At 39.1% G+C, this 21,240-nt stretch overlaps 1 protein-coding gene across 1 annotated transcript; it reads right to left on the bottom strand.

Annotated features, from left to right (window-relative positions):
• Positions 1 to 13,685: 13,685 nt before the first annotated feature.
• LOC309960785 (small integral membrane protein 7-like) lies at positions 13,686 to 13,953 on the bottom strand (the record flags this gene model as incomplete). The annotated part of the gene is made up of 1 exon (XM_082837713.1): positions 13,686 to 13,953. One exon carries the CDS (start codon positions 13,951 to 13,953, stop codon positions 13,705 to 13,707), a length of 249 nt encoding a protein of 82 aa, XP_082693839.1. The 3' UTR covers positions 13,686 to 13,704.
• Positions 13,954 to 21,240: the final 7,287 nt, after the last annotated feature.

Below are 21,240 nucleotides of genomic sequence, written 5' to 3'. Positions count from 1 at the left end.
ATAGTATGGTACTGGCAAAAAAACAGAAATATAGATCAATGGTACAAGATAGAAAGCCCAGAGATAAACCCATGCACATATGGTCACCTAATTTATGACAAAGGAGGCAAGAACACACAATGGAGAAAAGACAGCCTCTTCAATAAGTGGTGCTGGGAAAACTGGACAGCTACATGTAAAAGAATGAAATTAGAACACTGCCTAACACCATACACAAAAATAAACTCAAAATGGACTAAAGATCTACATGTAAGACTGGGCACTATGAAACTCTTGGAGGGAAAAATAGGAAAAACACTCTTTTACATAAACCACACCAAGATCTTTTTTGACGCACCTCCTAGAGTAATTAATATAAAAAAAAATGGGACCTAATTAAACTTAAAAGCTTTTGCACAACAAAGTAACAAGATGAAAAGACAACCCTCAGAATGGGAGAAAATATTTCCAAACAAAGCAACAGACAAAGAATTAATCTCCAAAATATACAAACAGTTCATGGAGCTCAATATCAAAAAAAAAGCAAATGACCCAAGTAAAAAATGGGCGGAAGACCTAAATTTAGGAAGACCTAAATAGAGACCTAAATAGAAGACCTAAATAGAAGACCCAAAGGAGACATATAGATGGCCAAGAGGCACAAGAAAAGATGCTCAACATCACTAATTATTAGAGAAATGCAAATCGAAACTACAGTGAGGTATCACCTCACACCAGTCAGAATGGCCATCATCAAAAAATCTACAGACAATAAATGCTGGAGAGGGTGTGGAGAAAAGGGAACCCTCTTGCACTGTTGGTGGGAATGTAAATTGATACAGCCACTTTGGAGAACAGTATGGAGGTTCCTTAAACAACTAAAAATAGAACTACCATATGACCCAGCAATCCCACAACTGAGCATGTACCCTGAGAAAACCATAATTCAAAAGGACACATGTACACCAATGTTCATTGCAGCACTATTTACAATAGCCAGGGCATGAAATCAACCTAAATGTCCAATAACAGATGAATGGATAAAGAAGATGTGGTACATACATACAATGGAATATTACTCAGCCATAAAAAGGAATGAAATTGGGTCATTTGTAGAGATGTGGATGGACCTAGAGTCTTTCATACAGAGTGAAGTAAGCCAGAAGGAGCAAAACAAATATCGTATATTAACACATATATGTGGAATGTAGAAAAATGGTACAGATGAACCTATTTGCAGGGCAGGAATAGAGACGTAGACGTAGAGAATGGACATGTGGACACAGTGGGGAAGGGGAGGGTGGGACCAATTAGGAGATCAGGATTGACATATATACACTACCATGTGTAAAATAGATAGCTAGTGGGACCATGCTATAAAGCACAGGAAGCTCACCTTACTGCTCTGTGATGACCTAGATGGGTGGGATGTGGGGTGGGTGGGAGGGAAGCCTAAGAGGGAGGGGATATAGGTATACATATAGCTGATTCATTTCATTTTACAGCAGAAACTAACACAACATTATAAAGCAATTATACTCCAATTTTTAAAAAAGTGCTACAGTGCTTATCTATAAAACAATGAAAGAACTGATAAAAAAAATTTTTTTAATAATAAAAACAAATAAAACTTCTATCAAGATTTTTTAACCTTAGGGACTTCCCTGGTGGTGCCTTTGTTAAGAATCTGCCTGCCAATGCAGGGGACACAGGTTCGATCCCTTGTCCGGGAAGATCCCATGCCACGGAGCAACTAAGCCCATGCACCACAACTACTGAGCCTGCACTCTAGAGCCTGCAAGCCACAACTACTGAGCCTGCGTGCTACAACTACTGAAGCCTGCGCGCCTAGAGCCCGTGCTCCGCAACAAGAGAAGCCACCACAATGAGAATCCTGCACACCACAACGAAGAGTAGCCCCCGCTCGCTGCAACTAGAGAAAAGCCCACACATGGCAACAAAGACCCAACATAGCCTAAATAAATAAATAAAATCTATTTAAAAAAATTTTTTAATCTTAATAAGAATTTTAATATACATATATATAACATATACATGTAAAACTGTCCATGTTTTTCAGCATTGGGAAGATACATTAGCACAGCATGTAGCTACTATTACTATCACTTTAAAAGAGACCACCTACATTACCTAAATATGTACTACCTTGGAGAAAGTCATAGGCCTTTATGGATTTTTTTTTTTTTTTTTTTTTTTTTTTTTTTGCGGTACACGGGCCTCTCAGTGTTGGGGCCTCTCCCGTTGCGGAGCACAGGCTCCGGATGCGCAGGCTCAGCGGCCATGGCTCACGGGCCTAGCCGCTCTGCAGCATGTGGGATCTTCCCGGACCGGGGCACGAACCCGTGTCCCCTGCATCGGCAGGCGGACCCTCAACCACTGTGCCACCAGGGAAGCCCCTTTATGGATTTTTAAACCTAACTAATAATAGGTTTAAGGTTTTAACCTTGAAACCTAATATGGTAAGTTAATATGCAAGATTATAATGCAGATTTTCCTGGAGATATACAGAAAAGCCAAGCAAAATTTAATAAAGGACATTTCATTAAATAACCAAAGTGAAGCAGTTCACCAACACTTAAATAAAAATTGCTGAGTACTGCGTCATTTAAATGCTCAGGACTATACAGTAACCAGTTAACAATGTAAACAATCATATGGTTTCTAACCATAATTGCCCTCCTCTCCTTACATGAGTCAGCCAGTGTAGGTCTAGAACAAGGCAGAACGAAGATGTTTTTTCAGAATAGCAATCTTTGAAGACCCTAGAGATGTTCCATTAAATTGTTTTGACATTTTCTCAACTCCAAAACACTTATTCTTAGTTGTGTAAATGTTTTATAGTCCCTATTAGATTTTAAGCACCTGACAACAAGGAGGATCTAAGTATGTGTTGCTAGCTAGCAAAACAACAAGAAAAATATATCAGAAGATGTAAATGTTAAGTTGGCCTATATTCTTGGTGACCCGAAAGCTATAAACTTCAGGGGGTATTTTACAAAAAACTTAAGAGTATCATGCCTTTCATGCAGAATGTAAGTTAAGTCCATGTAAATCATAACACAAACAAAAATTATAACCAGTTCATTCCCTCCCCCACAATTAGGGTGAGAGTAGTATAAATTTTCATTGGGAGATCATTAGATTTGCACCCAATTACATAATTAAAACTAAAAATAATAAACATGTGCATGAAATGTATCTAATGGAACACCAAAGCTGGAAACAGTCTTGTAAAATACATGAAAATATAGGTCCAGAACCAAGGGCAATATTGAACACAGACCTGAAATCTTACTATATCAAAGGCAAAACTTGAAGGCTGTTTTAGCACTACTGCCCAGAAACTTAAAACCAGCTGGGCACAGAGAAAGCAGAGTGAGGTTTCTTCAAAACCACCTACACAGTGGCTGTCTTCCTGCTCCCACGTCTGCCTGTGGAGACAAGCTTCCAGCTCAAGCATGAGGAGCACATGCATATGGAAAACTGTGAAGTCAGCCAAACTCCCACCCACACCAGTTCCTCTCCTCAGCAGCACCCTGACAAACCACAGAAACCAAATGGCTCAATGTGATGGCGAGATGAAAGCAGGGCCCACTTCTCTTATAAACAGAAATGTTTAGGTACATTGCAGACACTAACCAACCCACAGAGCAGATGAATGAAGTATCAAGAGTTTTAAAAAGCAAAAGCTATAAAAAGATACACTTCATTAGAAGTGGAGACTTTAAACATGAAGGAATGGTATTTACCTAATTATAAATGGAAAAAGTAGAAAAGATATTAAGTGATCACATAAAGAAAACTAATATGAGAAATAAAATCCATTTCAAAGGAGTTAGAAAAGGAAAAAAAACTTTGAGTAATGTTATCAAAAATTAAAACCTTGTCTCTCCAGAATCACTAGTGAATGAATTATGGTGAGCAGATTTCTCAAGAGCTGGATGTTTATCCTTCAACTAACACATTTGAGAGAAGTTTAACTATCCTGAATGCAAATCTTTCTAAATCTATTATTTTATTATCTGTTATTATCTATTACTTCGACTCCTTTTTTTTTTTTGCGGTACGCGGGCCTCTCACTGTTGTGGCCTCTCCCATTGCGGAGCACAGGCTCCGGACGCGCAGGCTCAGCGGCCATGGCTCACGGGCCCAGCCGCTCCACGGCATGTGGGATCTTCCCGGACCGGGGCACGAACCCGTGTCCCCTGCCTCGGCAGGCGGACCCCCAACCACTGCGCCACCAGGGAAGCCCACTTTGACTTCCTAAATTGTTTATTCTTAAAGGCTCATGATAAGAAACATTGTGCAATGATTAACAAACTCCAGCCTGAGATCAGGTTCCAGGTTAACTCATAAGAATCACCTGAGAAAACCTCATAAAAATATGGAGAAGATATTCTGATTTACTAGGGCAGGAGTGAAGCCCAGAAATCTGTGCTTTTAAAAATCTTCCCAGGGGCTTCCCTGGTGGCGCAGTGGTTGAGAGTCTGCCTGCCGATGCAGGGGACGCGGGTTCGTGCCCCAGTCCGGGAAGATCCCACATGCTGCGGAGCGGCTGGGCCCGTGAGCCATGGCCGCTGGGCCTGCGCGTCCAGAGCCTGTGCTCCACGACGGGAGAGGCCACAGCAGTGAGAGGCCCACGTACCGCAAAAGAAAAAAAAAAAAATCTTCCCAGGTGATTCTGGTTCACAGCCAGTTTCACGAACCGAGAGTATGAGAGGAAGAACACTTGCCTGACCGTTAATATTCAGGTAGCTTTATTTCCAAGAACTGTGCATGCGTTCAACCACAATGATTGGACATCTGATATGTCCTAAAATTGAGCACCTAATATGGTCTTTGGTATACAAAGATGGATAAAACAAGGTCTGGCAAAGAGTTCACATTCAAACAGGGTAGCCAAATACGTAATTATAGTATAAGTCAGTCCAATAATAGGATATAATGAAAATCCATCACTGGATAGGGAAGACCTCCTCTACCTAAACCTGGGCTTCCTGGAGGGGATGGCATATGAACTGACTCCTAAAGGTTGAGATTTTATCCAAGTGAATTTTGAGAGAGAGTGAGGAGGAAGAGGGGGACAATGTGCCAAACCCCGCCTCCCCCCCATTATATATATAGTATAAGGAGTGGTAGAAAGCAGGGAAGGGCTGGATAGGAGTTCGAAGTTCATCTTGCAGGCAATGGGAAGCTGTTGCAATAAAGTCAGTGAATGTTACCATCAGATTTGCATTTCAGCCAGATGTCTCTGGCTGGGTAAGTGGTATATAGATTTAAGAAGGATCAGAAATAGAAGGAGAAAGATGAGTTAGGAATCCATGGAAGAATTCCAGACAAGAGATATCAAAGGTCTGATATAAGGCAGTGAAAACTGAAATGGAAAAGGGAATATAAATTTGAGGAAAATGGAGGCAAAAAGACAAGGTGATTGCCTAAGTGGAGATGGCAGGTGGGAAGAATGGGAAAGGTGAGGGAAAGAGTAAAAAGGAGTCAAGTATGAGCCCCTCACCCCCGCTAGACTGAGGCAAGTAACTTACCCTTTCTAAATGTCATTAATAAAATGTGGAGCCTAGACAAGCTTTAAGAGAACTTCTAATTTTAAAGTCTATGAATCATTTTACAGCACTGATTATTGCATTACTCAATGATGTCCTCAAAGCCTCTAAAAGTTGACCTTACATTAAGTGGCTCCTGGATATTTTAAGTTCACATACCTGCTTTCTAGAATATTGCTAATTTACTTCTTGATGTTAACTTATCAGCTGTAATGGCAGTGGCTGACAGCATGCCTGCATATAGCAGTTCTTCCCTCTTCTAAATTTGCTACTTCAGATGTATACTGTTAAGGAAGTTCGGTAACTAAGTAATCTCCCTCTCTTCTGAACTACAAAGGACTTCGTTTGTAATTCCTTATGACACTTTCCTCATTCTACACTGCTTTACTCTTAGTTGTGTAAATGCTTTATAGGGCTTATTACGATTTAACCACCTGAGAATAAGAAGAGTCTCAATATTCTTTGTGCCCCTTCACATAAATCATTCCATACACAACCACCTTGCATACAGAATTTAAACAATATATAGGTGTCTTTTTGCACCAAGATTGTTAGAATGTGAATAGATTGTGAATAAACAGACTCTGAGTAAGGACCCAAGCAGCATTTTTTTCTGAGTAGAGGAACTATAATGCTCAGGAGTCTTTCAGAAGGTCTTTTGTTTGGTTCTTTATTCTCAGTTGTGTTCTCGACAGATAAGGTTATTAAGAGGCAGAAATAGAAAACAGCAAGACATCATTAAAGCAAGAAAAACTGAAGATATTCAAGTACAACTTGAGAAAAGAGGTAACTATCAAAATAAATAAATATAGGCAGTCCGTACTTTTGCATATAATGGATTTCTGAAGAGCTATATGAGAGTAAGCTGTGTACATTCTCAGAAAACAAATACCGTATGCTAACACATATATATGGAATCTTAAAAAAAAATGGTTCTGAAGAACCTAGGGGCAGGACAGGAATAAAGACGCAGATGTAGAGAATGGACTTCAGGACACAGGAAGGGGGAAGGGTAAGCTGGGAAGAAGTGAGAGAGTGGCATGGACTTACATATACTACCAAATGTAAAATAGATAGCTAGTGGGAAGCAGCTGCATAGCACAGGGAGATCAGCTCCGTGCTTTGTGACCACCTAGAGAGGTGGGATAGGGAGGGTGGGAGGGAGATGCAAGAGGCAGGGGATATGGGGATATATGTACATGGATAGCTGAGTCACTTTGTTATACAGCAGAAACTAACGCAACATTGTAAAGCAATTATACTCCAATAAAGATGTTAAAACAAAACTGTACATTCTCAGAAGGCTAAAGACTATAAAAAATGTAGGTACATCTAATTGGTGCAGTTTGAAAATATATGTCATGCAATTTGAAAATACATGTCTAGCAATTTGTATCAACACTTTATTTTTACCTTCCCTGATAAATGAATCTCACAGATAAACTGAACACGCTAAAGCTAGTGTACTGTCAATGCCAAAATTGTGCCATGAGGGACAAGCCGGATGATTTTTACCTTTGCCCAATTGCAACTAAGTTTATGAGGCCTATACCTCTTACATTTCAACAGAACTTTTATTTTTCTAGAACACTGCCTCATATCTATAAAAATGTTATGTCAAGATTCAACTGAATACAAACGTAAGGTAGATAGCTAGTGGGAAGCAGCCTCATAGCACAGGGAGATCAGCTCGGTGCTTTGTGACCACCTGGAGGGGTGGGATAGGGAGGGTGGGAGGAGAGGGAGACGCACGAGGGAAGAGATATGGGAACATGTGTATATGTATGGCTGATTCGCTTTGTTATGGAGCAGAAACTAAAACACCATTGTAAAGCAATTATACTCCAATAAAGATGTTAAAAAAAAAAAGATTCAACTGAATAAATCGTCACTGTTGTTCAGAAAAAGGTGACAATGGGGCCAAAACTGAGCTATTGGTCCTCTTCCTCTAATGGCTCAGAATAATCATTCTCAGCTGCTGAATATAACAGTACCCATTTTTTTTATGAGTGTCAATTAATGATGTGGAAATTAAAAGTTGGACAAAGTCTCAGAAATTATGACTTAACTACTATCTACAATTTTAATATTTAGGAAGACAAAGAATCATAGAATTTTGATTTTGTTTTTTAGTTTTTAATAGATACTGTGTCTAATGGGTTGCAGAAGTAGAAAGGAGCTGGTTAGTATGCACAGAAGGCCTACAATTTGCATCTCCAGGGTCTTCCATATCTCTATTCCCTACCTGAATTCTGTCCTACATGAACTCTGCAAAAGGGTTTAGTAATCAGGGACTTACTGCTCCCTCTCTATTCTGATTAAAGTTTGGCAAACATCTTTTTGCTCTTAGTTTACTTGCTATAAGATGGAAATTTTCCAAAGATATTTTTAATAGGAAACTAAACAGAGCAGGAGGCTCCAAAATAAGCATAGAAACAGAATAAGCCTTACAGGATAAGGACTTTCAACCCAAACCTAATAAAAATTTAGATATAGCTGAATCAGCTCAAACGTTGATTATGTACCTCCTACATACCTAGCAGTTTGTAAAGCATGAAGGATAATAGTGGATCTTCCTTCTGGAAACTTATATTACAGTTGGAGAGACAAACACATAAACAAAGGAATTACTATCAATATAATGTGGTAAATGCTAGGATAGACATACGCACATTTTACTGCTTTGCTAACAGCCTTGACGGAATACTTCATTTAAATCTGCTAATTTTTCTCTCTCCTCAGTCTTTTTTTTTTTTTTAGTGAATTACCATTTTATACCCATCATATTGGCAAAACAAAATTTTTTTTAATACAGCAGGTTCTTATTAGTCATCAATTTTATACACATCAGTGTATACATGTCAATCCCAATTGCCCAATTCATCACCCCACCACCACCACCACCCCGCCACTTTCCCCCATTGGTGCCCATACGTTTGTTCTCCACATCTGTGTCTCAATTTTGCCCTGCAAACTGGTTCATCTGTACCATTTTTCTAGGTTCCACATATATGTGTTAATTTACAATATTTGTTTTTCTCTTTCTGACTTACTTCACTCTGTATGACAGTCTCTAGATCCACCCACGTCTCTACAAATGACCCAATTTCATTCCTTTTTATGGCTGAGTAATATTCCATAGTATATATGTACCACATCTTCTTTATCGATTTGTCTGTCAATGGGCATTTAGGTTGCTTCCATGACCTGGCTATTGTAAAGAGTGCTGCAATGAACATTGGGGTGAATGTGTCTTTCTGAATTATGGTTTTCCCTGGGTATATGCCCAGTAGTGGGATTGCTGAATCATATGGCAATTTTATTTTTAGTTTTTTAAGGAACCTCCATACTGTTCTCCATAGTGGCTGTATCAATGTACATTCCCACGAAGAGTGCAAGAGGGTTTCCTTTTCTCCAAACCCTCTCCAGCATTTGTTGTTTATAGATGTTCTGATGATGCCCATTCTAACTGCTGTGAGGTGATATCTCATTGTAGTTTTGATTTGCATTCTCTAATAATTAGTGATGTTGAGGAGCTTTTCATGTGCTTATTGGCCATCTGTATGTCTTCTTTGGAGAAATGTCTATTTAGGTCTTCTGCCCGTTTTGGGATTGGGTTGTTTGTTTTTTTAATATTGAGCTGCATGAGCTGTTTATATATTTTGGAGATTAATCCTTTGTTGATTCGTTTGTAAATATTTTCTCCCATTCTGAGAGTTGTCTTTTCATCTCGTTTATGGTTTCCTTTGCTACGCAAAAGCTTTGAAGTTTCATTAGTCCCATTTGTTTATTTCTGTTTTTATTTCCATTACTCTAGGAGGTGGATGAAAAAAGATCTTGCTGTGATTTATGTCAAAGAGTGTTCTTCCTATGTTTTCCTCTAAGACTTTTATAGTGTCCAGTCTTACATTTAGGTCTCTAATCTATTTTGAGTTTATTTTTGTGTATAGTGTTAGGGTGTGTTCTAACTTCATTCTTTTACATGTAGCTGTCCAGTTTTCTCAGTACCACTTATTGAAGAGACTGTCTTTTCTCCATTATATATCTTTGCCTCCTTTGTCATAGATCAGTTGACCATAGGTGTGTGGGTTTATCTCTGGGCTTTCTATCTTGTTCCATTGATCTATGTTTCTGTTTTTGTGCCAGTACCATATTGTCTTGATTACTGTAGCTTTGTAGTATAGTCTGAAGTCAGGGAGTCTGATTTCTCCAGCTCCGTTTTTCTCCCTCAAGACTGCTTGAGGCTATTCGGGGTCTTTTGTGTCCCCATACAAATTTTAAGATTTTCTGTTCTAGTTCCATAAAAAATGCCATTGGTAATTTGATAGGGATTGCACTGAATCTGTAGATTGCTTTGGGTGGTATAGACATTTTCACAATATTGATTCTTCCAATACAAGAACATGGTATATCTCTCCATCTGTTGGTATCACCTTTAATTTCTTTCATCATGTCTTATAGTTTTCTACATACAGGTCTTTCATCTCCCTAGGTAGGTTTATTCCTAGGTATTTAATTATTTTTGTTGTAATGGTAAATGGGAGTGTTTCCTTAATTTCTCTTTCATATATTTCATCATTAGTGTACAGGAATGCAAGAGATTTCTGTGCATTAACTTTGTATCCTGCTACTTTACCAAATACATTGATTAGCTATAGTAGTTTTCTGGTAGCATCTTTAGGATTTTCTATGTAGAGTATCATGTCATCTGCAAAGAGTGACAGTTTTACTTCTTCTTTTCCAATTTTTATTCCTCTTATTTCTTTTTCTTCTCTGATTGCTGTGGCTAGGACTTCCAAAACTATGTTGCATAATACTGGTGAGAGTGGACATCCTTGTCTTGTTCCTGATCTTAGAGGAAATGCTTTCAGTTTTTCACCACTGAGAATGATTTTTGCTGTGGGTTTGTTGTATGACTTTATTATGTTGAGGTAGGTTCCCTCTATGCCCACTTTCTGGAGAGTTTTTATCATAAATGAGTGTTGAATTTTGTCAAAAGATTTTTCTGCATCTATTGAGATGATCATATGGTTTTTCTTCTTCAACTTGTTAATATGGTGTATCACATTGATTGATTTGCATATACTGAGGAATTCTTGCATCCCTGGGATAAATCTCACTGGACTATGGTGTATGATCCTTTTAATGTGTTGTTGGATTCTGTTTGCTAGTATTTATTGAGGATTTTTGCATCTATATTCATCAGTGATATTGGTCTGTCATTTTCTTTTTTTGTAGTATCTTTGTCTGGTTTTGGTATCAGCGTGGTGGTGGCCTCATAGAATGAGTATGGGAGTCTTCCTTCCTCTGCAATTTTTGGAAGAGTTTGAGAAGGATGGGTGTTAACTCTTCTCTAAATGTTTGATAGAATTCACATATGAAGCCATCTAATCCTGGGCTTTTGTTTGTTGGAAGATTTTTAATCACAGTCTCAATTTCAGCTTGTGATTGGTGTGTTTATATTTTCTATTTCTTCCTGGTTCAGTCTTGGAAGGTTGTGCTTTTCTAAGAATTTGTTCATTTCTTCGAGGTTGTCCATTTTATTGGCATAGAGTTGCTTGTAGTAGTCTCTTAGGATGCTTTGTATTTCTGCAGTGTCTGTTGTAACTTCTCCTTTTTCATTTCTAATTTTATTGATTTTTTTCTTGATGAGTCTGGCTAATGGTTTAGCAATTTTGTTTATCTTCTTAAAGAACTAGCTTTTAGTTTTATTGATCTTTACTATTTTTTTTGTTTGTTTCTATTTCATTTATTTCTGCTCTCATCTTTATGATTTCTTTCCTTCCTCTAACTTTGGGTTTTGTTTGTTCTTCTTTCTCTAGTTCCTTTAGGTGTAAGGTTAGATTGTTTGAGATTTTTCTTGTTTCTTGAGGTGGGCTTTATAGGTATATACTTCCCTCTTAGAACTGCTTTTGCTGCATCCCATCGGTTTTGGATCGTCGTGTTTTCATTGTCACTTGTCTTTAGGTATTTTTTTATTTCCTCTTTGATTTCTTCAGTGATCTCTTGGTTATTGAGTAACATATTGTTTAGCCTCCACGTGTTTCTGTTTTTTACATGTTTCCCCTGTAATTCATTTCTAATTTCATAGTGTTGTGGTCAGAAAAGATGCTTGATATGATTTCAATTTTCTTAAATTTACTGAGGCTTGATTTGTAACCCAAGATGTGATCTATCCTGGAGAATGTTCCATGCACACTTGAGAAGAAAGTGTAATCTGCTGTTTTTGGATGGAATGTCCTATAAATATCAATTCAATCTATCAGGTCTATTGTGTCATTTAAAGCTTGTGATTCCTTATTAATTTTCTGTTTGGATGATCTGTCCATTGGCGTAAGTGAGGTGTTAAAGTCCCCCACTATTATGGTGTTACTGTTGATTTCCTCTTTTATAGCTGTTAGCAGTTGCCTTATGTATTGAGGTGCTCCTATGTTGGGTGCATATATATTTATAATTGTTATATCTTCTTCTTGGAATGATCCCTTGATCATTATGTAGTGTCCTTCCTTGTCTCTTGTAACATTCTTTACTTTAAAGTCTATTTGATCTGATATGAGTATTGCTACTTCAGCTTTCTTTTGATTTCCATTTGCATGGAATATCTTTTTCCATTCCCTCACTTTCAGTCTGAATGTGTCCCTAGGTCTGAAGTGGGTCTCTTGTAGACAGCATATAGATGGGTCTTGTTTTTGTATCCATTCAGCAAGTCTGTGTCTTTTGGTTTGAGCATTTAATCCATTCACGTTTAAGGTAATTATTGATATGTATGTTCCTATGACCATTTTCTTAATTGTTTTGGGTTTCTTTTTGTAGGTCCTTTTATTCTCTTGTGTTTCCCACTTAGAGAAGTTCCATAGCATTTGTTGTAGAGCTGGTTTGGTGGTGCTGAATTCTCTTAGCTTTTGCTTATCTGTAAAGCTTTTGATTTCTCCAGCGAATCTGAATGAGATCCTTGCTGGTAGAGTAATCTTGGTTGTAGGTTCTTCCCTTTCATCACTTTAAGTATATCATGCCACTCCCTTCTGGCTTGTACAGTTTCTGCTGAGAAATCAGCTGTTAACCTTACGGGAGTTCCCTTGTATGTTTTTTTTTTTTTCCTTTTTAGAAATGAGCTTTATTTTCAATGCTCTTTAGTTCTAAGAGCCTGTATTATTATTTTTTCCTCCCACCAGGTTAACTGCAAGTTAGGATTTCAAAAACCACAACAAACAAATCAAACACCTATAGGATCCGGGCACTGACCACCCAAGTGTCATGTTGGCAATTAAACCAGGACTCCCTTTCAAAGAAGCTTCTATGCAAAATGCTGTATTTCCTCCAATGAGGCTTGTTTTTCAACCTTGAAATCATCCACTTGAAAAGCAGACCCCAAAACCCAAGCTTTCAGAACTGGGTCCCAATATCACCACATAAATCACTCTCATTCTAAAAACTATACAATTAATGGGCCCAAAAGTTACTTTAATAGAGGGCTTCAAGGCAAGCCAAAGTTTCTTATAAAACCCCCATCCACCCTGCCAACTGCTCTGCACCTCTGTTCCACAGGAACCCATAACACTTCACCCTTCAAGTCCTGGGGACAACCTCAGCAGCATGGAGTGGTCAAGCAGAGCCCATTGGGATAGGGAATGAATTTGGACACAGACGCAACAACAATGAACTTGTTCATTCCTCACAAATGTAGTCCAATGAGAGGCTGCATCAAACTTAAAAGCCAACTTTCCTGCTTCAGATTCCTGGATACAAAAGATTTTTTAAAATCTGTATAATTTGAACCAAAAAAATGATGGTTATTAAAAATAAACCAAGAAATACCCAGAAATGGGTTTCCTGTGAAAGTTTGGTAGAAGAGGGATTCCGATCTGATTAAACAATCTAGACACCACAGCCCCTCACATAAACACCCTTCAAACTCTTTTAAGTAGACAGCATTTCAAGGCAGAGGTCAAAATGAAAATATCTTTGAAAAGACAACAGTGACGTGGCTGGGAAACTGTGTTCATCTTGGCAAACATTTTTTCCACCCACCACAAGCTTGGACTTTCTGGGAAGGTCACTGCTTTTCTGGTCAGAAACATTCTTGAAGTCGTCAGGATGGAGGAAGAGACACTCTGTGAAGGTGTGTTTCCGGTTCTGTACCTGGAGCTCAGGAGCCAAAGAGCACGATCATGCAGAACATCATGAAGACATTCCATAGGGCAATGAAGGTTCGAAAATATCTGAGGCTCAGCAAGAACTCCTGGATGTTGTCACCTGTGCTGGGCTCCCTCGACTCCTCCTCAAAGCCTTGCGTGTCCTTCTTTTTCAGCTTAAAGTTGAGCACTGCCCCAGCGTTCATCAACAGCATCCCAAACAGCAGGATGTCCCCGATCATTGTTACTGCCGGAGCGTCCATCAGAACAGGAAGCCCTTTGTATGTTATTTGTCATTTTTCCCTTGCTGCTTTCAAGAATTTTTCTTTGTCTTTAATTTTTGCCAGTTTAATTTCTATGTGTCTCGGCGTGTTTCTCCTTGGGTTTATCCTGTATGGGACTCTCTGTGCTTCCTGGACTTGCATAGCTATTTCCTTTCCCATGTTAGGGAAGTTTTCGACTATAATCTCTTCAAATATTTTCTCGGGTCCTTTCTCTCTCTCTTCTCCTTCTGCGACCCCTATAATGTGAATGTTGTTGTGTTTAATGTTGTCCTAGATGTCTCTTAGGCTGTCTTCATTTCTTTTCATTCTTTTTTTCTTTATTCTGTTCCACAGCAGTGAATTCCACCATTCTGTCTTCCAGGTCACTTATCCATTCTTCTGCCTCAGTTATTCTGCTATTGATTCCTTCCAGTGTAGTTTTAATTTCAGTTATTGTAGTGTTCATCTCTGTTTGTTTGTACTTTAATTGTTTGTACTTTAATTCTTCTAGGTCTTTGTTAAACATTTCTTGCATCTTCTCGATCTTTGCCTCCATTCTTTGTCCAGGGTCTTGGATCATCTTCACTATCAGTATTCTGAATTATTTTTCTGGAAGGTTGCCTATCTCCATTTCATTTAGTTGTTTTTCTGGGGTTTTATCTTGTTCATTCATCTGGTACATAGCCCTCTGCTTTTTCATCTTGTCTATCTTCCTGTGAATGTGGTTTTTGTTCCACAGGCTGCAGGATTGTAGTTCTTCTTGCTTCTGCTGTCTGCCCTCTGGTGGATGAGGCTATCTAAGAGGATTGAGCACGTTTCCTGATGGAGGGACTGGTGGTGGGTGTTACTCTGGTGGGCAGAGCTCAGTAAAGCTTTAATCTGCTTGTCTGCTGATGGGTGGGGCTGGGTTCCCTCCCTGTTGGTTGTTTGGCCTGAGGCAACCCAACACTGGAGCCTAGCTGGGCTCTTTGGTTGGGCTAATGGTAGACTCTGGGAGGGCTCACGCCAAGGAGTACTTCCCAGAATTTCTGCTGCCAGTGTCCTTGTCCTCACAGTGAGCCACAGCCACCACCCGCCTCTACAGGAGACCCTTCAACACTAGCAGGTAGGTCTGGTTCAGTCTCCCCTGGAGTCACTGCTCCTTCCCCTGGGCTCCTTCCCCCGCACATTACTTTGTGTGTGCCCTCCAAGAGTGGAGTCTCTGTTTCCCCCAGCCCTGTCAGAGTCCTGCAATCAATTCCCACTAGGCTTCAAAGTCTGATTCTCTAGGAATTCCTCCTCCCATTGCTGGACAACCAGGTTGGAAATCCTGGCATGGGGCTCAGAACCTTCACTCCAGTGGGTGGACTTCTGTGGTATAATTGTTCTGTGAGTCACCCACCCGCCAGTTATGGGATTTGATTTTACTGTGATGCACCCCTCCTATCTTCTCATTGTGGCTTCTCCTTTGTCTTTGGATGCGGGGTATCTTTTTTGGTGAGTTCCAGTGTCTTCCTGTGGATGATTGTTCAACAGTTAGTTGTGATTCTGGTGTTCTCGCAAGAGGGACTGAGAGCACGGCCTTCTACTCCGCCACCTTGGTTCTCCTCCAGGCTCAGGGTCTTCTAATGTGGGCCCCCAATTACTCAAGTCCTTACTCTGGGTTGACCTCCATCCCTGAACAGACTGCCTTTGGAGACACAGCACAGGTCCTTGCTTGGTGTCCAAACACTGATGCTGCCCCCACACCCACAGGGAGGACAGGGTGGGAGGGCAGATGCTGCTTCTCGGAACGGGTTTCATCCTAATAATTAGGGACTGTGGCACCAAGGTGGCACCGCACCAGGAAAGTCAAGGATGCAGTAGGATGTAATTTCCGCAGACGCCCTGTGAGCTCTGGTTAAGAGTGCAAACACTCCTCTGGGTGCAAGAGGAAAAGGGACAGGCTCTGGCTGCCAGCAGCCTGGCTGGAGGGAAGCTTCCAGCTCACAGGAACGGGCAGAAAATCTCAGTTTTAAATGTATTTACTAGCCAGTTGTCAAGTTCACTTCCCATCCCTGAAACTTGCCTCCTTTGTCTTTCAGACCTAGATCGGAGGGGCAAATACATGGCACTTGTGCCAGTGCTCATATCTCCCGTGCCATGGCAGTTATTCTTTCCCAAAAAGTTCTCACAAGCTATCTTATACAGTGTACCAGGCAGCCATGAAGAGTAACTGGCACATGAGATAAACCCATCTGCTACCCTTATCTAGTTTTACTTCCACTAGTACCTTGCTGGCAGATGCTATTTGAAATTTTCAGCATGGGGTCTAATTTCTTGCCCAGCCAAAAACACATATTCTTTCATTTCCGTTTCAGCGCTTTGCATTCCCTTTTGAACCAACCACAAATTTATTTCCCATGTGAGGAAACTCAAGGTCCAACGTCATTAGCAGAGCACAGATAACTATGGTTTCCCACAAGCAATGAAAAATCACAAACATCTCATGTGAGCTCTACTCACATAATAATACTAATCAATGTATTTAATAGTAATACTAATTAATTAATACTAATTAATAGGTGCCAATAATACCCATATTTCACAAATGTGAGAACTGACGATTAGAGAGAGCCAGGATTGAAATTCAGGAAAAGTGAAGACTCTGAATTGTTAGTCCCTACCCTGTACAAACTCTACTTTTCCAGATCCTTCTAAATGGTTCCAGGAATCCTCTTAGAAGTCCTTACTTTTCTTAATACATACTGTTTTAAAGACACATTAAGAATAATAGATTTATTTAGGAAAAGACACACAGGAAAGCAAATACAGAAAAATATCAACAACAGGCCAATCTAGGTAAAAGCTCTGCTGGTGTTCATTGCACTATTCTTGCAATTTTTCTGAAGGTTTGAAATTTTTCAAAATGAAAAGTTAGAGACAAAAGGGTAATAGACCTAATTTTCACTGAGTAAAGGGAGTTATTTCATGACAAAGTCTTAAAATTATAGATGTCTTAGAATCATATTAGGACAATTTATATGTTCATTAAAACATTTTAAAAGATTGAGGGGTAGGGAATAGGGAAAATAATTTAAACATGAGTGATTAAAAAAAGATGCAGCATAGGAAAATTCTTTCTATCCTTTTGCTTTTGAGAGTTAACCCCTCCGAGAAGAACAACTTGACCAATTGGAATAAAAGCAAATGACAGCAGCCAAGACACTCAGGTTAGATCTAGAGGAAAAGTCATACAGAAATCATAGAAGTTTAAAGGAGGAGGAGGTTTTTCAAATTGTCCAGTTAAACTTGTTCATTTTACTGATGATGCAATTCAGTACCAGAGACTTTAAATGAACTGCCCTCATTTCTGCAGTCTGATAGTAGCAGAACTACTTCATTTCCTCTGTACCCTAGTTTAGAGCTTGTATCATTCTAACTTCTTTAGTAAGTGATAAAAAGCCAACCCAAGGGCTTCCCTGGTGGCGCAGTGGTTGAGAGTCCGCCTGCCAATGCAGGAGACACAGGTTCGTGACCCGGTCCGGGAAGATCCCACATGCCGCGGAGCGGCTGGGCCCGTGAGCCATGGCCGCTGAGCCTGCGCGTCCGGAGCCTGTGTTCCGCAACGGGAGAGGCCACAACAGTGAGAGGCCTGCGTACCACAAAAAGCTCATCTCTTAGTCATGCATTCTGCTGGACAGACTTCATTCTCAGGCCCTTATAAGATGGTTCTCCTGTAGTTCCAAGCTCATATCACCACACACCAATCCTGTAGACAAGACTTTGCTTTTTCTACAGTACAAACAAAAATCCCAGAATTGAGTTTCACTGGCCCTGACGGTCCTGATTTGGGCCATGTGCACATCCTCAAATCAGTCACTATAGCCATGGGAGGTAGGAAGGGTGAAATGCATTTGACTTACTTAGTAAAGGTGTTATTCTCCACTCCTGGATCCAGGAATAGCGTCATCTTCACTGAAATCACAGACAGAGTGGGAGAGAGTTGAATCAATAAAAAAGCTGAGGTACTGTTAACATAAGAAGTAGGTACAGATAATAAATGGCAAAATCTACAAATTCTACATCTATCCATAAATAACAGCTGAAAGAATAAAGGCTAAGAGAAGACAAAAACTGCCTTTTAAAAAACATTCAAAAGACTGTCTTGAGGGGAAAAAAAAAAAAGATTTATCAGTTCTCTTGTACTTCAGGAAAGAATTAGGACCAGTAGGCAGAGGAGACAAGGATACAGATTCAACTCAGTAGCTGTTAAGAACTTTCTAACAACTAGAGATATCCAGTAATTGAACAGGTGGCATCATGAAGTAGTGAGTTTCCCATAGTTGGAAGCCTTCAAACAGAAGGAGGGTGACCGTCTGTCAGGAATGTTATAGAAGGGATCCCTATACTGGTGGGAGGTTGTTCTAAAATGCTTCTTAGATTCCTTCCAACTTAAGATTCTAAATTATTGAGAACAGCATGAATAAAAGATCCAAACCCATTCAACAACTAAATTATTCAACAAAAGGTAACAACTTTCAGCTATGAAGTTGAGGCAACCAGGCTTTGCGTGCCAGCCATTCAATTTTACAAAGAAAACAGAAACAGATCTTTAAAAATGATTATTTTTAAATTACAACGTTAAAATTAATTTTACTAGGAAACACACAACCCAGAAAACATTTTTAAAATTTCTCTTCCAAATTTGATCTATATGTTCACATAATTTCACTTCTGTCAGACTTATTCCCTAAATTGAACAGAATTAAGTTCCGTATTACACTTTTTATCTTCCCAGCTCCTGAGATACGGGCTAAGTGGCTCTGCTACTGTCAGGCTGCACTTTTCCACTTAACATCATATTAAATGTGTTTATCACATTGATATAAAATCTTTATCATTACTATTTCCAGGCCTTATACATTTAATTGTGTTGGAATTCCATAGTTTACTCAGACATGTCCCTACTGGAGAGCATTTAGGCTTCTTTCAACTTTTCACTATAGTTTTGCCTTGAACACCAAACAGTTTTGTTTTTTTTTTAACCTCTTTTGAATTTTTTTCTAGGTCTGCAGTTAGTGGCCAAAGAGTATGAATATTTTTATGGTTCTGAATATGTACCACCAAAAGAATGCCATCAGTTTGCAGTGCTACTAGCAGTAGTTGAGTTTAACCATTTCTCTAAGGCTTGTCCATATTAGGTTTTGTTCAACACTTTAAAAATTGCTAACATATATTAAGTAGTACTTTATAATTGTTTACTTTTCCATTTTTTTCTCTACTAGTGAGTTTGAATAACCTTCTCAACTCTTTTTTTTTTTTTTTTTCAGTGAAAACACAATTCTTAATCTACATTCCTACTATAAGGAGAGAACTCAGTAGTACATGTGGATGCAAAGAAGTCACACCAGAAAAAGAGAATAAAACAGTTAAGGTAAACAGATTAGGCTCAAGATGAAGTCACTCATGCTAAACACCACATCGACAAACCAAAACTTAACTAAATTTCGAGCCTCAGAGAAGGAAGGCCTAGGTCAACTGATCAGCCCTTGCCTGCCCAGCACAAGTTACCTCACCAGGCCCCAAGACTTCCTTTGCTCCATATAAGGGGATAACCCAGCATTAACCAATCAGCGAATGCCCAGTATAACTTTCCTGTTCCTGCTCACTTTGGTCTATAAAACCCTGTTAAGTTGTACACTTCTTTGGAGTTCCTTTCTATCTGCTAGATTGGATGCTGCCTAATTCATGAATGGCTGAATAAAACCAATAAGATCTTTAAAATTTATTCAGTTGAATTTTGTTCTTTAACAAAAGAGAGAATAGAAATTAATTCCAAGAAGAAAGGTAAATTTTTCCTTCTCCCAATCAGAATGGACTCTCTGGAATGGCTAGAGAACATTGAGAAAGCATTGGTTCACCATGCTTCTGATATAGCTTCCTTAAAATAAAGGAATGATAAAGGAAGTGAGTGTTCTCCAATAAGTTCCTTTTCCTTTAAATTCACATGTTGTCCAGAAACCATAGTTTTTCCTGGGATTTTAGTTAAGATTTCAAACATCTCAAAAATTATTCCCCATACCAAAGGCTCTGCTAAACGGGAAGGAAACAGATTTTTTAAAAAAAATGAGAGGCAAAAATTAAAGCACAGGAAGCATATAATAACATCATAGTATGTCAAAAATTAAACTGAAAAATGAAGTTTGGCGCAGTTTCTACAAATAACTGCATTTGTTTCTAATATTATATTACTAAATGAGTACAGATCACTCTGATTTGTTAACTTTTCTCTCTGGAAAGTTGTACACATAAGAGTGGAAGAACGTTAAAAATAAGATATTAAAGGTGTGAAAGTGAGAGAGTTCCCACAGCAACTGCACAAGACACCTTTGCACTACACAGGCCACTCCTGAGAAATGAGTCTGTTTTTTGCCACTCATTAATTCCTGGGAAAACACAAGGTAAATACACTAATAAAATCACAACTAAACTGCATACAATTTGAGACCAACACATTATAGTTGCCTAGGTAATAAGAATCTTATATTTCCCATGGGAAACGGGAAGTAATAGCTTTATATATTTATTATTCATAGTATGCAACAGAGGGAAAACAGTCCTCCCCTCTCATAAGACACACTTGAAAGTATGTTATCTGTGATGTAACCTGAATAATGTCTTTTGTATAAAATGCTACTACTGGGTTTTTTAATAAGAGGTGATTCTCTAAATCTTCAGGAAAGACTAAAGTCTCTATAAACAAATGAATAACAGTTCAAAGAGGAAACCCAAGCACTAAATAAAATAAGAAAATGAAGAGGTTCTGACATCAGTCCTAGGCAGGAATCAGAGGATTCTGGCCACCTTTTGGTGAAAGTTCTTGGCTTTTGCCAGGGAAAGCAGAATAGAACTCAAAAGAAAATTAAATGGAAGCTACGTGAGAGGAGGGACCTAGACCTGGGCCTAATGCCTAGAGGTGTTCAATAAATATCTGCTAAATAACTGAATGAATGAATACACTTCTCAAAGAATCGAGAAGCCTGACTTTCCAAAAGGCCAGACAGTATGTTCTAAAGCACTTAAGTAAGACTTGTCCCCTAAGTTGAACAAAGCTAAATTCTGTATTATTCTTTTTTTCCTGGCCAGATATATAAATTCTATGCCTTCTGAGTCCTCAAGTATAGAAGGAGTTTCTGTTCACCCTGTAACCTGATTGAAGAGTGCATAGCCGCTCGATTTACCAAGTTAACAGCTACAAGCCAAAAGAGGGTGAACTTCAAAATGTGCCTTAAGCTCCACAGAGTTGGCAGTAAAAAGCGGATATTC

The sequence above is a fragment of the Leucopleurus acutus genome (genome assembly GCF_964270905.1).
Source record: "Leucopleurus acutus genome assembly, chromosome: 4".
Lineage (NCBI taxonomy): Eukaryota > Metazoa > Chordata > Mammalia > Artiodactyla > Delphinidae > Leucopleurus > Leucopleurus acutus.
This window is presented reverse-complemented; position numbering and strand designations above follow the sequence as displayed.